This window comes from Populus nigra, chromosome 7 (assembly GCF_951802175.1).
Source record: "Populus nigra chromosome 7, ddPopNigr1.1, whole genome shotgun sequence".
Classification (NCBI taxonomy): Eukaryota; Viridiplantae; Streptophyta; class Magnoliopsida; order Malpighiales; family Salicaceae; genus Populus; species Populus nigra.
In genome coordinates, this window is record NC_084858.1 from 5,051,307 (window position 1) to 5,070,026 (window position 18,720).

At 29.2% G+C, this 18,720-nt stretch overlaps 1 protein-coding gene across 1 annotated transcript; it reads left to right on the forward strand.

Annotated features, from left to right (window-relative positions):
* The first annotated feature begins 10,559 nt into the window (after positions 1–10,559).
* LOC133700245 (synaptotagmin-1-like) lies at positions 10,560–17,925 on the forward strand. The gene is made up of 12 exons (XM_062123797.1): positions 10,560–10,960; positions 11,108–11,206; positions 11,288–11,338; positions 11,435–11,558; positions 11,878–11,996; positions 12,088–12,189; positions 12,762–12,836; positions 13,366–13,442; positions 13,570–13,816; positions 13,900–14,247; positions 14,568–14,699; positions 17,510–17,925. Exons 1-12 carry the CDS (start codon positions 10,850–10,852, stop codon positions 17,639–17,641), a joined length of 1,617 nt encoding a protein of 538 aa, XP_061979781.1. The 5' UTR covers positions 10,560–10,849; the 3' UTR covers positions 17,642–17,925.
* The last annotated feature ends 795 nt before the right edge of the window (positions 17,926–18,720 follow it).

Genomic DNA, 18,720 nt, shown 5'->3' on the forward strand with positions numbered 1-18,720 from the left:
AGGATTACGTTATAGTGAAATAAGGATCAGTTTTAGTTATAGTTAATTTATTTAATGAGTTTAAATTATGATTTATGAATGAAAATTAAGTTTGGTTCTCATGATGTTAATTAAAAAAAAACTCTTAAAATTAATTTGATAAGGAATCATAGGAACCGTAGTGTGTCAAAATAATTTAATTGCATTTATAATTTGTGATTTAAAAAAAAAATACATGACTTTTATTTGTCCAATTATTATTTTATATATTTTAATTGTTTTGATGTATTAATGTTAAAAATAAATTTTAAAAAATAAAAAATTATTATTTTAATTTATTTCCAAATAAAAAATAATTTCAACTACATTTAAATTTTAAATGAATGTAAAATTTTATCAAGAGTAAATGTATTGCACACCATTTTTTTTTCTCGGTTTGATATGACTACTTGGATCAATATATTTATAAAAGAAATTAATTTTTTTTATTTCAGCCTCTCTTGTGATTTGGAACCTCGATGCAAACTTGAGAATGAACTGTTTATGACCGTCTTAAGCCTACATGGTGTTTAATGTTTATTCATTTTGCTGGTAGAGTTGATTTGATGCACAACGTTTTGTTTATTTAATGTGATTTTGATTATTAAAAGGTATAAACCTATGAAACAAGGTAATTTCTCTAGTGATTTGTAAGGAGTGGTTCGATGCTTTACTGTGGGCTTTTGGCTGTATACTTGTGAAAACGACGTTGTTTCGGAAATGATAATGATTTTTTTTTTCCATCTGGGATTTTTTGGTGAAGATGCAATTTAGTTTTTTCGACCAAAAAAAGCATGCACTTGTTGTTAGGCACGTTAATTTATCTTTCTTGGGTTTATTTGTCAGGGATTATTTATTCGCTGCTTTCATACGCTAATAGTTTCGGTTGGGTGGAAGGGAGTAGGCAAAATATGATGGATTTCACATGGCAGGCAACGGCCCTTCCACTGCCTGAGAAGATTTGTTTGCTTTTGGTGGTTAGATGTTGCTGTTGTGCAAGTCTAGTTTGATCAATTTGGTTAATGTAAAACCTGGTTTTTTAAAATTTAATGGGAGTGTTTGAGTCAGCTTGTGCGCACCTCGACTAATTCTCATGAGTCCTGAAGTTAACAATCAGATAAGCCTCCAGTGGCCATCAATATTAGAAATCACAAGACTTGAACCTGAGACCACAGGAGAAGTAAACCTCTTAATTTCAAATTTTTACTATTAGACCGCCTACTATATGATATTTAGGTGGACCAGTGATGCAGATATAGTGATTTGTATCTTTAAAGTTGGTACATACCGGGTTTATTATTGAACTATTTTTGGATATTGACCACTAGAATCTTAGTAACTTGGTAAGTTAATTTGTGACTCGATTAACATGGACAAACTTGGATGAGACCCATTATAGTCAATTTTAATATATATTTTTAATTTTATTTGAAATAATATTATTTTTAAATTGACTTATGATCGGCAACTCTTACCTATTAATAGAAACTCTAAAAGGTAAGAGAGTTTTACTATAGCAATAGACAACGTAAATCACTATAGTAAAATTATCTACTTGTCCTTGAGTTAGAAAAAAAATAAGCCTTGAGGTTGGGGTTTTTGATCTTTTTCACTAATCATTGGTTATTAAAAGATTGTTTAAAGGTGTTTGTGTCCTTTCCATAAATTTGACATTTCATTGTTTATCTAAATGAGTCGTCATGTTTTCTTTCATATTGTGTGGCGTGTGGTGATCGGATGGTCGTCAGTGGTTATTTGTATTTTTTTCTCTCTTTTGACATGTCAAATACACTATCCTTTTTGTTTTTTGTTTTTCAATCCTGGTCCTCATTTTCTATATTTTTTATTTCGTTATCGTTCCTTTTATATAAGTTTTTTTTGTTTTACAATTTATCGTGCGTTTTTTTTCCATTCCAGCTCTTTTTTTTATTTTTTCCTTGGTCGTTTTGTTCAAATTTTTTGGCTTTCAATTTCATCTTTCAATCAAAGTTTTTGTTGTTTTATTTTTTTTCAGTTTGACCCTCATTTTTTTGATTTGTTTTTCCTTTTTTAAAGCTATTTTTTCAATTCAATTTAACAATCCAATTGAAAATTTTTATTTCCCCTCTAATTAGTGGTTTTTTTTCACCCCTATTTTTATATGATTCCTTATGTGTAGTTGATTTTTTTTTCTAGTTTCATCTTTCGCATTCAGCTTGTCAAGGATTCAGCTTTATGTAATTTTATCGCTCTGCATTAGTTTTTTTTTTTTAACATTGATCTTGTGATTATTCTCAATTTCTTTTCTATATTTATCCCGATCTCATGGCTTAGGCCACGGACTTTGCATGTCTTTTTTTAATATAATTTTTTTAATTGTTTTGTTTGTGTTTGATTTTTCAATATATTATTTTAATTCTTTTTTAGTTTTATAGTTATGAAATTTATTTTTTAAAATAAAAAATATTTTTTTTAAAATAATATTTTTGATGTATTCGATTTGCGTGATATTTTTTTTAGGGCATGAGTTTATTCAATTAATTTCACTTGTGTTTATCTTTTAAATCATAAGTTTTTCTAGATGTTGATATATCTTTTATTTATTTAAATAAATAAATTCAGTAAACATAGTCGGGTGAATGTATCTTTCTGTGTGATTGAATATTTTGATTTATATTTATCTTTTAATTTTCTTAATTTTTCTTTTAGTTATTATTAGTGATTTATTTTTGTTTATTTATATAAATAGTTATAAATTTATTTAATTAAATACATATACAAACTATTTGATTTACATTTTAAATTTATTTTATGTAAAAAAATACATTGAAATAGCTTATACACCTAATATTTTTTTTATAAAAAAAAATTACAACCCGCACGAGTTAGAATAGCTATAGAAAGTTTGCTATACAGAGACCAGGCTCTTAAAATGCATAAAGGCGAGCCTTTTTTTAATGAGAGCCATTTCATGCTTCAATACAAGGCATAGCCTGCTCCAAGACTAGCTTGTCCAGAGGTTAGTTTGCTTGGGATAAAAGGGTGGTAGAATGATTTAGCTTGGCAAGGGAGGAGAATAACTTTAGAAAGATAGTGTCTGATATTATAATGATCATTATTTTTTTATAGTGATTTTTATTTTTAAATATATAAAGATATTTTTTTATATTTTTTAATATTAATGCATTAAAATAATTTAATAACATCAAATATAAAAAAATGTAAAATTTTCTAAAACATATTTATACCGAAAAACTAAATATTCTATTAAACCAAAACTTTTTAGATTTGATTTGTCATATCTTATTGACATATGATTATGTAACCATCTAGTATATAGTCTAATGATAAAAGTTTAGAATTAAAGGGTTTATTTCTTTTATAATTTCATATTCGAGCTATATGATTACTAATATAATGATCACTGAAGTCTTGATTAGTTTCATAGCCGGAACCTTGTCTTGTTTATGAAAGTTGGAGACACATTGTAATCGGGTTATTGTGTGAAGATTTTCACTTTTTAAAACTCTTTTTCTTTACTTCTATCCCGTTAGATATTTCTGTCCTCTTTTACTTTTGTTTTTTATTATTTATTTTCATTTATATGTTAAAAATAAAAAATTAAGTAAACATGAAAAATAATATTCGAAATCAAATTGTAGGTACTAGAAAACAAATATTAAAATGGTTTTTAGACTAGAAAAATGATAATTACTTCGATTTACATTTTCTAAGTTCATATTTGACAAACAAATTTATAAATTGAATTGTTTTGTGTTGATTAATGCATGTTTTGTAAATACCTGTAAAAACCGCAAATACAAGAAAACCACATATCCTTTTACTTGCTCGTATGAAAAAAGGATGCGTTGTTTAATTAAATATATCTTTCCGTATTTATTAATATAAATAGTTATAGATTTATTTAATTAAATATATATAAATTTTTTATTTTTAGTTTAGAATTTTTTGTATAAAAAAACATTTAAAAAGCATGCATGTTGTTTTGTTTGCTAAAAAATTTATGCAGTCTATAACTATATAAAAAAAACACGAATCAAATAACTAGTTGTATCAAATTGTAAGGTTGTGGCCTAGCAGAGAAAGGAACTTGTTCCCTTCCTCTGCACCTAGGTTCAATTCTCTTTATACATGTTCGTCATTCCCGTAATGCCTTACATGTTTACTGGGTTTGTAGGATATTCAGTGGGCCTAGGAATTAATTGTGGTATGTATAAGTTAGCCCAAACACCCAGGTTATTAAAAAAAAATTACCCTTTCAAATCCCAACAACTTGGTTTTTTTTTCTCGTGTACTAGACTCCTATACAATTTAAGTGAAAAATAAATTAAAAAAAGATGCCACATAATTACAGTGTCGTTGCACTCTCAGATTGAAAATAACATTTGTGTGATTGCTTTTGCTTTTCTTGAATTGAGTTTATTTTAATTTTTAATTTAATTTTTGAAGTTTTTTATCTTATAAAAAAATATTTATTTTAAAATAATATCTATTATATGTTTGTTCTTATATAATATATATTTTTTATTTACTCAGCTTCATATGTACTTTTATTTTTATTATTTTTAATAAATAAATTTAGTAGACATAAATGATTTAAATATTTTGATGCACGTTTATCTATTAATTTTATGATTTACTCTTTGGATATCTTTATATAAAAAATCATATCAAAATAGCCTATCTACCTATATTTTTTAAAAAAACACATATTAGCCGCAACATAGCGCAGGATAAATATCTATGAAAAATAATAAAATACTTAACGTTGGAGATGAAAGGGACATCATAAAAGAAAAGGGATCGATTTGCAACTCCAAAGGGAAAGGACAACGACAACCTAGCTTGATAAGTTGATAAAGAAAACGAGGACCGCTCTCTGACTGCTGTAATCTTTTCTGTGGCCAGCAAGGAAAATCTTGACCTTTTGCTATCACTTGACGTAGAAGCCAACGGCAAGTGTACTAGAATGCCCCCGTCGAGACGAAAACACCCATGCTAATTGCTCCTGATCTGTTCAAATGGAATAAATAATTCCGGTAATCTACAATTGATGTCGGCACCCATGGTTCAGCAAGCAATGATCACATAGGGCCGCTTCCACTTAGTGGCCGTTTGGGAGTGTGGCTGCGGGTGAGGTTGACCCGCAGCTACACATAATATTATTTGGTAAAGAAAAAAAAATATTTTTTTACTAGTAGGATTCACTATAACTTAAAATAAAACCGCAGGTTTTGAAGAAGCAACATTTAACTGCTTCTCCTAAGGCAAGAAGCTGTAACAGTGGAGCATGACTCCACTGTAACAGTGGAGCCATGCTCACAGTGCGAGTGAATTAATTCACTCTCATTGTACACTTAAATTTAAATCAGTTTTTTTTAAAAAAAAAAACTAGAAAAAGTTTAGTTTTTGTTTTAATTATTATTTTGAAAAAACAGGAAAAGTTTAGTTTTTTTTTAATTATTATTTCGAAAAACCAGGAAAAGTTTAGTTTTTTTTTGAAAAACTAGTGCAGTTAAGTGATTTTACTCGTACTATTCATGTGAACATGAACAATATTTTTTTTGTTTTTTTAAAAAATTAGTTTAGGGTGAATTAAATTTACTCGTACTGTAATCTCAATTTTATTTCTGATAATATCTTAACTAATTTTATTTCATGCTCAAAAAATCATGAAAACTGTAGTTTTTATCGAATGAATTTTGTACGTAATGAAATTATAAAATATTTTTAAAAAAATTAAGTTTTACTCGAAAAACTAGTATTTAATATTATTTAATAACACTATATAAATTAGAAGGATATCGCATGATGACGTAGCATTTGTGGAATTTGATCGCAATTCCAATTATGTTCTTGCCGGGTCCGACCCAGTAAAAAAAATTCAGGTTATATTTTTATTTTAATTGTGTTTTATTCAAAAAATTAGAAGGAGATCGCTTGATAACGTAACAAAAAATGCAGTTTTTGTTGTTGCGTGCTTAAGAAACCATGAAAAATATAGTTATTGTTGGATATATTTCGTATGTGATGACATTGCATATAGTTTAATGGAATAATAAAAAATATTTGATATCAATATTATTTATTTCATGATGTAATAATAGTAGTTAAATCTACAATATTTAAATTAAAAATATTTTTTAATTATTTTATAACCTCAATTTGAAAAGCATTTTTTTAACCAAACACATTAAACTACTTTTTGTTCAACCTCAATTTCAACCACAATTTTAACCAAACATATATTTTTCCAAACCAACCTCAACTAAAAGTACTTTTTATAAAACAACTTTTTTAAAACCACAACCACAACAGCAACAGCAATACCAAACACATTCTTAGTTGTATGCTTGTCAGCATCCTGGCTGTTGATTTTTCTCCCCGTGCCATGGGGTGTGTGAGAGCTTCTTTTTCTTTTTTTATACTTTTTAAATATTTTTAGTATTTTTTTCAAATTGATACTTTTTAATGTTTTTTATGATTTTAATATATTAATATTAAATATTAAAAAATAAAAATATTTTAATATATTTTTAAATAAAAAAACTATTTAAAAAAGGCTTCTCACCATAACCTTGAACACACAAATTAAGAAACCTTTAAAGTTTTGACATTCATAGGTATCGATGACTAAAAAAATGATTGATAGTGGAGTAAAAGTTATTTTTTAAAATATTTTTTTGTTTATAAATATATTAAAATAATATTTTTGTTATTTTTTATATTAATATATTAAAATAATTAAAAACCACTAAAAAATTAATTTAAAAAAAATAAAATTTTAACAAAAACAAGTTCAATTTTAATACCAAGAAGACACAAAAACAATTACTGATTAATTACAAATCACATGTTTCAATTATTTTTAACCTTTTAACCTTTAATTATATTCAAAGTAAGTTATCTTGGTGACTGCAATTAATTTGAAGAAAAAAATAAAATTTTAATAAAAAACATTTCAATTTTAATATTAAAAAAAACACTAAAAACAATTACCATTAATTACCAATCACATGTTTAAATTATTTTTTAACCTTTTTATCTTTAACTATATTCAAAGTAATTTATCTTGTTGAATGCAATTTACTTGTCTTGTGAATTTTTTATATTAACAATTAAAATTGACAATTTGCTCACTCTGAACCATGAAAATAAAATGCATTTACTTAAGTTATAGAAATCAACTAGTTTATTGGCGTGCATTTAAGCTGCGTGCTTGGTAAAAAAAAATATTAAGATGTCACCAATGTTATTTATTTTCCAGTGGAAAAAAATTTAAATCTTGTAAGGATTGACCCAAATGTTAACTTTACGAGTACAAATGCAACCCAGGTGACTTGTAAAATATAATTTGACTAAAAAAAATTTGAAGATGATATTTTTTTTTATGCCAAGACAACAATATAATTGATTGGTTTGAGTCAACCCAGATTATGAAACTATAATAACCTTATAAAAAGTAAATCAAGATAAATTATAAAGTTTTATTCCCAATCAACCTAATGTTGAAAGATGATATTAAAAAAAATAAATAAAGACTTAAAAAACAACCCGAGTTAACTTGTCAAAGCCGCGACTTGGGTCATAAGACAAAAATAATCATATACAAAGCAAATCAAAATAAATTATAAAGTTTAATTCCTTATCAGCCCAATGTTGAATGATGAAATTGAAAAAAAAATAATTAAAAAAAACATAAAGATAACTCAGGTTAACTTATCAAACTCATGACCCGGATCATGAGACCATGATGACCTCATAAAAAAATAAAAAAATAAAATAATTTAACCCAGGTTAATTTGCTGAATTTACAATATTGACCATAAGATTGAGATAACCCTATAAAGTGTAAGTCAAAACAAATTATGAATCTCAATCCCCAATCGACCATGTTGGATCCAATATTAAATGATAAAATGTATAAAAGTTTTTTATTAAATATCACAAAAAAATGAATCAGGTCAACTCGAGTCAACCCATTAAGCATTATTCCCAAGTCATGAAGTTAGGATAGCCTAATAAAAAACAAACCAAAATAAATCATAAAACCTAATTCTCAGTCAAATATAATATTAAATGATGAAAATGAGAAGATAAAAATTCAAGTCAACTAAATCAATTTACCAAACCCGTGATCTGGGTCTTGAGACAAAGACAACCTAATAAAAAAAATCAAATGTTGAAGGACTTGTGACCCGGATTATGAGACCGAGATAACATTTTAGAAAGAAAATAAAAAAGCGACCTAGTTTAACCAAGATTAAAAATATCAAAACTCACAACCTTGGTAATGATACCAGGGTATTCCTGTATGAAGAAAATAAAAATAGATTATGAAACTTAGTTCTTAATCGACTCAATGTTAAATGATGAAATTAAAAAGAAAAAAAATTAAAAATGATACAAAAAATGACCCGAGTCTACTTGTTAAGCACTATTCCCTGTTACTGAGGTCAGAATAACTCAATAGAAAGCAAACAAAACAAATCATGAAATGTAATTCTTAATCAACTTAATATTAAATGATGGAACCAGGAAAAAAAGTTAATTAAAAAAACAAGTCAACCAAGTTAACCCGTTAAACTTACGATTTGTTTTATGATATTAGGATAACCCAATAAAAAACAAATATAATATTAAATGATGAAATAAAAAAAAAACATTAATTGAGAGGAAATAAGAAAAGAAAAACAAAGTACTTAATTTTATCATTTAATATTAACCAATAAAAAACTAAGCAAATAGGGGTTTTTATTATACCCCATAAAGATTACGTGGATGACCTGACATGTGTATTTATGAACTAATGAGATAAATTTAGGCTAGGAAAAAGGTCTGGTCACACAAAACCTAAATAATAACCCAAAAAGATCATAACTTTTGCTTCGACTATTAGATCGCGCTTAAATTTTTACCTGAGTTTTCAGAGACTGTTTTCCTTAATATAACCATGAAATCGCTACTCCAACTGCTGGATATTTAGATTTCAAAAATCTTATTCCAAAGCTCTAATTTTGACAGTTTTGTGATTATTCTCATGACCGGTTAACTGATTAGTCCTAAATTTAAATAGGTATCAACATCAATTAAAATTTTATTGTTTATGAATCAGTTAACTAGTTAGCCTTGAATTTAAATAAATATTAATATTAATTAAAATTTTATCATGATTTTCAACTAAGATATTCAAAAGTATGCTATTTTAACATTTTTAAAATTTTTTTTGTATCATTTCACTATTTATTACATGCTAATTGCCAAATTTATTCCACAGATAATTCCAACATGTCATGATCAAAAGGTTCCTGTCCTCTCCTCCAAATTTAATATGAGATTGTTTTACAGTATGGTTGCAAGTGCTTTTTAAATATTTTTTTGTGAAAAAATACATGTTAATTATGTTTTTTTATTTTTTAAAAATTATTTTTGACATCAGCACATTAAAACGATCCAAAACATACAAACCATATTAAATTTTAACAAAAAAAATAAATTTTTAAAAAACAGGAGTTGAACCGCGTTCTCAAACATTCCTATATCATGGACTCACGTGTATAAGCTCGCTGCACGTAACATGCCATTTCCCCCAAATACGAACAAATAATAACGTACGATAATGTGGTATATATTATTATTTTTAAAATATTTTTTTGTTTAAAAATATATATAAATATTTATTTTTAGATTTTTTATATTAATACATTAACATTATTAAAAAAATATTAATTTAATATTTTTTCTTACAAAATATATTTTAAAACACACTAAATACAACTTAAAATGCAATAACAAACTACTTCATCAATACTCTCACTGCTTCTTGTGTGCCATAGTTTAAGGGTGTATCCGACAGTAATAATAATTATTTTTTAAAGTAATTTTACTTTAAAATATTTTAAAATAATATTTTAATTTTTAATTTTTAAAATTTATTTTTAAGACCGGCACATTAAAATAATAAAAAAACACAAGAACACCAATTTATTTTTGGATTATTTTTATGTGCAGAAGTTAAAAATGAAATTTTAAAACTAAATAAAATATTATTTCAATACATTTTTAAATAAAAAATATTTTTTTAAAAAACATCTATCATACTTAAAAAAAAATACCCCTTTAACTCCAACAATAAATTCCCATACAGGGCATTATAATTAATTGTTTGAGTTAATTATAATGCCCTGAATTAATTATAATTAATTAAGAAAGAAGGAGAAAAAGAAGAAGAAGGAGGAGGATTGTATTCTGAAAAAGGACAATTACAATCATAGAAAGACTAATCAATAATGAACTAATAAGAAAAGGACACATCTTTTAATAAATAACGGTCACTTAGATTTTAAATCTTCCTAAAATCACTAAAAATAGTTTTTAAATGGTCCACTTCATTAATTTCTGTAGCTATTTAAACACATTCGAGATTCCTGAAAAGCACAGGATAAATAAAAGGAAAGTTCAAACTAAAAGAATTAAGATTGAAATAGTTAGAATATATAAGGACTAAAATATAGCTCCCGTCATGTTTCTATAACCAAGGCGTCCGCTCTCCGTCACTTCCAACACTTTATTCTTCTCTTCCCCTTCAATCTTTTCTCTGATGCTCTCACAGTAACCTAACCAAGGATAAATCGGTCTTTCGATTATCCTGTTCTAAAATAATCGATCATCATCATAATAATAATACATAGTAATTAGTGTTGGATCCGAGAAATAGAGAAGAAGATTTTTTTAAAAATCAATTTCCTTATCCATGCAAATTCTCTGATAGATTTTTTGTGAAGAGATTATCAGGGTGTGTGTTTGGTTGTTTTTAGAATCAAAGAGAAAAATGGGGTTCTTTAGTACAATACTAGGTTTCTGTGGATTCGGTGTTGGAATTTCCACGGGTCTTACCATCGGGTACTACCTCTTCATCTACTTCCAACCCTCCGATGTTAAGGTAATACATAATTTTACCATCCCTTAACCTTTTTTCATTTATTGAGGTTTTTTAAATTAAGATGCTTAATTTAAGTTTTTTTCTTCTTAGATGTGTTTTTGCTAATGTTTAGTTTTATTGTTGGATTTTTATTTTTTATTTTTTTAGGATCCTGAGGTACGGCCATTGGTAGAGCATGACTCGGAAACTTTGCAACGAATGCTTCCAGAAATACCGCTATGGGTGAAAAATCCGGACCATGATCGCGTAAGTGATTAGCATTCCTGGTTTAAATTAACTGCAATTTGTGTTTTAATGATGTTGCTTATGTTGTTTTTGTGTTTGTAGATTGATTGGCTAAACAGGTTTATTCAATTAATGTGGCCTTACCTTGACAAGGTTTGGTTTGATTTCTATGGCTGATTCTTGTTTTCTTGCTAGTTGTTTCTTGATTGTATTTAATTGTTTGGTTCTGTTTTTGACTTTTTTGTGCAGGCCATTTGTAAGACCGCGGAGAATATAGCAAAACCAATAATTGCCGAGCAGATCCCAAAATACAAAATTGATGCGGTTGAGTTTGAAACTCTTACACTAGGCACCCTACCGCCAACCTTTCATGGTGAGCAGGGAGGGAGCTATTTGTTTGGTTTGTTAAGAGAAATTTTGAAGATGCATCCGTGTGTTTTCGCACTTTACATTATAATAAAAGTTATGTTATGACGCTGTTTGTGATGAATCTTTAAAATCATGTGAAGGGAAAATAAAATGTGTTTTGAAAAATGACTTTACATTAGGGAGAGGGGTTCCTCTCTTTGAGGTGTAGGCATTTTGACAGTAATGTCCAATCCTGTATAATAGTTATCTAAGTTTGTATGGACTCTGTGTTTTTTCCTATTGAACTTTTATATTATGATCTTGTTAACTATTTTTCTCACCAGGAATGAAAGTTTATGTCACTGATGAGAAGGAGTTGATTATGGAACCATGCATAAAATGGGCTGGAAATCCTAATGTCACTGTTGCTGTTAAAGCATTTGGGTTGAAAGCAACTGCTCAGGTAATTGGATTCTCCTGTTTTAGAAGGAAATTGTTTTGTAGCTGACTTAGATTTAAGAAATTCTGTTTTATCGTTCTTTCAATAATGGCAGGTGGTTGATTTGCAAGTGTTTGCTTCACCACGCATAACTTTGAAGCCTTTGGTCCCTAGCTTTCCTTGTTTTGCCAACATCTACGTGTCGCTCATGGAGAAGGTTGGTGTTTATTTTTCCCTTGTTCAAACTCATGGATAATTGGATATTTAAACTGTCCTTGTTAGATGGTGGCTTATAATTTTTATTGATACTTAACTTGCTCTTTTTAAGTTTCCCCAATAACATAGGACCTCTGTTACTTACTAGGTCCCGATTTATCCTTGTTTATTAGAATCCAAAAGCTTCAGGCTGGCTCAAATTACTCAGCACCTTAGTTTGTAGAATACTCAACTCTGTGAATTCTCACACTTGAACTCCCATTCCACACCAATTCTTTGGGCTTTACAGTCCTTTTAAGGTGCCTTTACATTTCTGCCTGATTAGGGGCACTAACTCATTAATGCGAATACAGTTTTGAGGGATGATTTGTGATAATCTTGAGGCTCATTTTGAATCTATAATCAAAATGCCTGTACTGATACTGGTGTTGGCATATAGTTTACTGAAATTTGAGGGATGATTTTTATATGAAACTTCTTGCTTGATCCATTGTGATCCATATTCACCACTTTGAGAGTACATACAAGCCTGGTTCTTATATTATTATTTTCTTGTTTTTAATTATTCTGCAGCCACATGTTGACTTTGGGCTCAAGCTCTTGGGGGCTGATTTAATGTCGATACCTGGCCTCTATAGGGTCGTCCAGGTGCAGTATTTGACATTCTATCTTTACATCTCCTTTTCGCAGTGAACTGGTTGAGAATGGTATAAAGCATTGCTAATTTAGAGAATCAATTTAGGACTGAGTCGTCCACTGGTTTTTTGGTTTTTGCATGTGTCTATTTGCTTCAAGTAGAGAATCCTAGATTACCAGCACCCACATTGAACCTGCTTGAGTATTGTGTATTTTGTTCATCTCTTGCCTTGTGGGAATGCATTGATCTAGTTCAACGTTTGTCCTCACCTCAACTATGATGGTCTTTTGTGGCTGCTTCATTGCTGTTTATTTTTTGCATCTATTTAATGTAAACTTGTTCTGCTTGTTAGACGGAAAATGGAAACTCTTCCACAAGCTGGCTTTTGTGAAAAGCATTGTAGCAAAAAGCAAAGTCAAAATATTTGAAAGCTTTGGTCGCTGAAATGTTAAAAGCAATTAGTTGTCAGTGTTTTGTATCATCTGTTCAAATTTTTATGGTTCATGATGTTAGTAGTGATAAAATGGTGTTTTGCTGCAGGAGATTATTAAAGATCAGGTTGCCAATATGTATCTATGGCCTAAAACCCTGGAAGTCCCCATCTTAGATCCTGCAAAGTGAGTTTTTGCAATAATTTGAAAACTTTTGTAAGCTATGATGACATAAAATTTGTCAAGAGTCCTGATAAATTTTTATGCTAGACTGCCTTCATATTTGACCAATCACATTAAATGAAAAATGCAGAGCCATGAAGAGGCCTGTAGGAATTCTCAGTGTAAAGGTTCTGAGAGCAATGAAGCTGAAGAAGAAAGATCTGATGGGAGCAGCAGACCCCTATGTGAAAGTCAAGCTGACCGAAGATAAGCTTCCAGCGAAAAAGACCACTGTGAAGCACAAGAACTTGAACCCTGAATGGAATGAGGAATTCCATGTAGTTGTTAAAGATCCAGAATCTCAGGCTCTAGAATTACGTGTTTATGATTGGGAGCAGGTATGGGATTTTCATTCACCTATAAGAAGTTGCACTTTCTGTATTCTATTCTGCATCTCAAACAGTTTATTCTCTTTGCTTAGGTTGGCAAACATGACAAGATGGGTATGAATGTAGTGCCACTGAAAGAACTTACCCCAGAGGAACCAAAAATTATGACTCTTGAGCTCCTGAAAAACATGGACTTGAATGATCCTCAAAATGAAAAGTCACGTGGGCAACTTATGGTTGAATTGACATATAAACCATTCAAAGAGGACGATGTAAACCTAAGTTTTAAAGAGCAGGTGGAACAGAAGGCTCCTGAAGGAACCCCTGCTGGTGGAGGTCTGCTTCTTGTTATTGTTCATGAAGCTCAGGATGTTGAAGGAAAGCACCACACTAATCCATATGTACGACTTCTTTTTAGAGGGGAGGAGAAAAGGACTAAGGTATCTCTTTTTGTGGGTGTAGATTTATATGTATAAATAAATTGTCGTGGCCTTTTTTGTTTTCATTTTTATTTCCACATCATATATCTCAAGAGAACTTCTGAAATTACAGGATAACCATGTTGAAATTAATTGTCTAGAACTTTGCTGTGAGTTTTATATTTTAAGTGGAGATGGTTGGTCACATGAAACAAATAGTTATCTTGCCTCTAAATGGAAACCATTGTTTCCTTTGAGCAATGTTCATGGCTTCATGCAAGTTATTATAGAACCAAATTCTTACAAGTCATGGTTAATAGCTTTATCTTTTATTCTTACAGCACGTGAAGAAGAATAGAGATCCAAGATGGGAGGATGAATTCCAATATACGCTGGACAAGCCTCCTAGTAATGAGAAGCTACACGTGGAAGTCATCAGCACGTCGTCTAGGATTGGCCTGCTGCATCCAAAGGTACACAATACACTTTCTCTTTTAACTTTGTATAACAATAATGAATTATAGAAGTGGATGCTACCGAAGTGATCATTGTCATTTTGTCGGCAAAGATGGTTTTCTCGTGTAGCACCATTTCTACAAAAAAATTACCTGTAGAAGTAAGGGTGTTTTATAAGGCTCGATGTCATGACCTGGAACATACATTTCATAATTTCTACAAAAAAATTACCAAAGATCGGCGACGTAGGAGCGATACCACAAAGGTATCCCAGCTACGCTATGCCTCAGAACATACATTTCATAAAACAAATATATAAAACTTCAAAATTTCTCATCATCATATAAAAATAAAACAAAAGTTCATAATACTTATTACATTAAATAAAATCAAATCAAATCTTTGAAACTTGATAACAACGTTATAGTGGAGCTTCTAAGGTGTTGAATAAAAAAGAATAAGAAGAAAAGTGTCGCAGAAGCAAGCAAGGCATACCAACAAATAAAGTAGCAGGAACTCTCAATCAAAGGTGAACATAAGCTAAGAACATGAAAATAATATTAGAATGGAGGTTAGTTCAACAAACTCAGTGAGGGAATAACATTTAATATATATTATAAATATTTATAAGTTATAGGCCATAAATTGTGATATAATAGAAGTATAAGAACTGAAACACACACACACACACACACACACACATATAATAAGCATAATACTAATATGGAAGTGATATACATGTTCGATATTAGATCATGCCATAGGCTTAGATAATAAACAAAATCCTAAAGTTTTGATAAAAGACGAGGTTTGCGGCCTCAATAATTATGAGTGGATCAGTCGCCATAGGCTGATGTCTCTCTCACTAGCTAGTTATATAGACTACTATGTGCATATAGACTAACTAGTCTCTGTTAGTATGGAGTTTCTGACAAGTATTTTGATATTCAAACGTAACATATATTCGCATTTATATGTATATTAAAGCAAACAAATAATATACTAAATATAATTAAATCAACATAATGCGAATACAATTTCATGAAACTGACTAGCACTCGGAAAATAAATCAATATATAGATATTCAAGAATGTCATTTATATTAATCATATAATCATTAGACAAATTATTTACATTACATGTATGTTAAAATTATCCCATTCACCTGGAAAATGGAGGCAAAAGACAAACAAATGTAGAATTGGAAACTATTGAGGATCACTAGGAGAAAACACCAGTAGAACCTATAACAAATACAAAAAATACTCAAAAACAACTCGAAGAAAATAACATAAAAGATTACAATTCTTATATTAGAGACCAAACATAATTATAAAACTGAAACAAATCCACCCTATCAATCCTGAATATTTTCCAAACCGATCAAACCTAAAAGAACCGATCAACCCCCACTGCTCTGTCAACCACTCGACCAAAATTGACCAATCAGTTGACCGAAAGTATCAGGCCAACCGGTCGACCGGTTGATCGGGATTCTAAAATCCCGATCTGTTAGTCTTTCAAAACTGCTGATCCTTAAAATTCAACTAGTTCCTCAAAAACCCATAATTCCAATCTTCATATTAGTTTGTTTTTAACCAAACTAACATCCTAAAACATCTTAAATCATTCAATTATCAAATCAACATATTAAACATCATAAATTCCCGAAACACTTCTTTAATCCACAAACTATCAAAATCACCCTAGAACATTATTCTTGTGAATTGATTTAGATTGTCTTTAACCCATGTGTGATCATCCATATAATGATTATTCACACACTCAAAAGCTACTGAAGATATGATGTTTAATCACAGTTCTAAAACAACAAAAAAGTAAGTCATGATACTTGTTTTTTCAAATCCTTTCTAAAACCCAAAAACTTAAGTTTTGATAGAGCTGAATTCTTTAGTATATTTGTGAGAAAAGTTACGGCATTAAAGGAAAAAGAGAAGAAGTCGGCAAAATTCTCTTTAAATACACAGGTTGGGTTCTTGAATTTGGGTTATACTTGAGTTTGGATCTGATGGGTCAAAACTCGGGTCTTACACTCATACCTGGGGAATATAAATCTAGTGAGTACTTCTAACTTGTCTGGCTTGATGATTGCAACTTAATGCTTTGTGGAAGGTAACGGGTCTTCATGCATTCCCATTTTCTAGAAAGAGTAAAATATAAAGTAGACCCTCTAGTTTTTCAAAATGAAAAACAGTCTCTTTAATTTCAAAAATAATTAATTAATCAATTGACCAGTGTTGATCATGCTTAATTTAATATATCTTTGTACCAAATAATATCTTCTCTCTCATCAATCTTTCGATATCCTCTATTCATTTTCTCTCTCTAAACAGGAAAAAAAGTGAAAGAGAGCATGAAATGGGTGAAAAGGATAAAGTTACAAGTAGATGAAAAACGCAGGGACTAATTAATTATTTTTGAAACTAGAGGGTCTATTTAAATCATTTGAAAAAATAAAGGGACTAATTTATAATTTACTCTTATAGAAAATACTCTTGAAAAACAAAGAAAGTTATGGGCTGTATTTTGGGTCACAGATTTGTCTTGCATACGTAGTTGTTTCTGAAGGCCGTGTCCTCCAAAGTTTTTCCCGAGCCACTTCCTCTATTACACGACTGAATAAAATCTAAAACTTCCTAGCTAAGAAGATGATCCATCCATAGATGAATTTGAGTTCAAAAATGAATAACGGAATGCAATTGTTGTGGTTACAAGTCAGTGATGGCTTTTAGATAAATTTTTAGCATACAAAGGAGGCTTTACTGAAATGAATAATTTCATGTTGTTTCTTTGTTCTTTAATCAGGAATCACTTGGTTATGTGGATATCAATCTCACAGATGTTGTTAATAACAGAAGAACCAACGGAAAGTATCACCTTATAGACTCGAAGAATGGACAGATTCAAATAGAGTTGCAGTGGAGACCAGCTTCATAAGCCTGTTGATTGTACTCTCTCTCTTTCCCTGTCAAGCCTTGAGATTCAGACTCTGCGTTAAATTTAGGATAGTGTGTGACAGGAGGAATGTGTTGTTTCAACAAAATTCTCTACCTTGGTTCCCTAATTTTAAAAAAAGGTTTGTACGTGAATTCATTGCCAGTCATTGGCAGATTGGTGGTGTATTTAAAAGCCCTGAAATGTGTTTCAAGAAGAAAATGAGAAGTGGAAAAATGATTTCAGGGTAGAAACATAAATAAGAGAACGAGTGTGTTTTATTTAAAGAGTGTGTTTTATTTAAAAATGTATTAAAATGATTTTTTTTCTTGATTTTTTTAATTTTTATAAGAAGTATGTTAAAACTTTTAGAATTACTAATAAAAATATTAATTTGATGTAATTTTATATCAAATATATTTTTAAAATGTGAAAATAGGGAATAAGGAAAGAAGATACTTAAAATGAATCATTACTAATGATTGAAAATGAATGATGGCATTTTAAGTGTTTATTTAGGAGTGATAATTTTTAAAGTATTTTTTTATTTAGAAATGTATTAAAAATATATAATTTTTTTATATTTTTTGAAATTAGAATATCAATTTTTTAAAATAATGATAATGCTTGACATCAAAGGAGAGCGACGGAGGGACACAATCATAACACAGATCGTAGCTTACAGAGGTAATTTTTTTATGATCATGTGATTAGTACAAAACCAGCTAAAAAATAAAGCTCTCTTTTTATTACCCTTTAATCAAACTAATACATAATGTAATTACAAAGAAAATCTTATATCATATGTTATAATTGAAAATGAAATTAATCATAAATGATAACTCATTGATAACTTGAAAAATACATTGCATACAAAGTAAGGGGAGCTTCAATTATTTTAAACAGATAACTTGACTTTTTGATTATTATTAAAAATCCATCGTATAAAAACCGATTATTCATTGCTTACATTGACAAATCGAGAAAATTTAATGACCAATATGTAATCTTGCATCAAATCCAGATATTAAAAGGAAATTCAGAAAAAAAGAAAAAACAAGATAAAAGAAAAGAAAAAGTAC

Bases quoted from the DNA above. Each gene is read 5' to 3' on its own strand.
- LOC133700245 (XM_062123797.1), top strand. From the start codon at position 10,850: ATGGGGTTCTTTAGTACAATACTAGGTTTCTGTGGATTCGGTGTTGGA. The intron at 12,190-12,761 runs GTTGGTGTTTAT...ATTATTCTGCAG, and splicing joins ACGTGTCGCTCATGGAGAAG to CCACATGTTGACTTTGGGCT. The intron at 14,700-17,509 runs GTACACAATACA...TTCTTTAATCAG, and splicing joins TTGGCCTGCTGCATCCAAAG to GAATCACTTGGTTATGTGGA.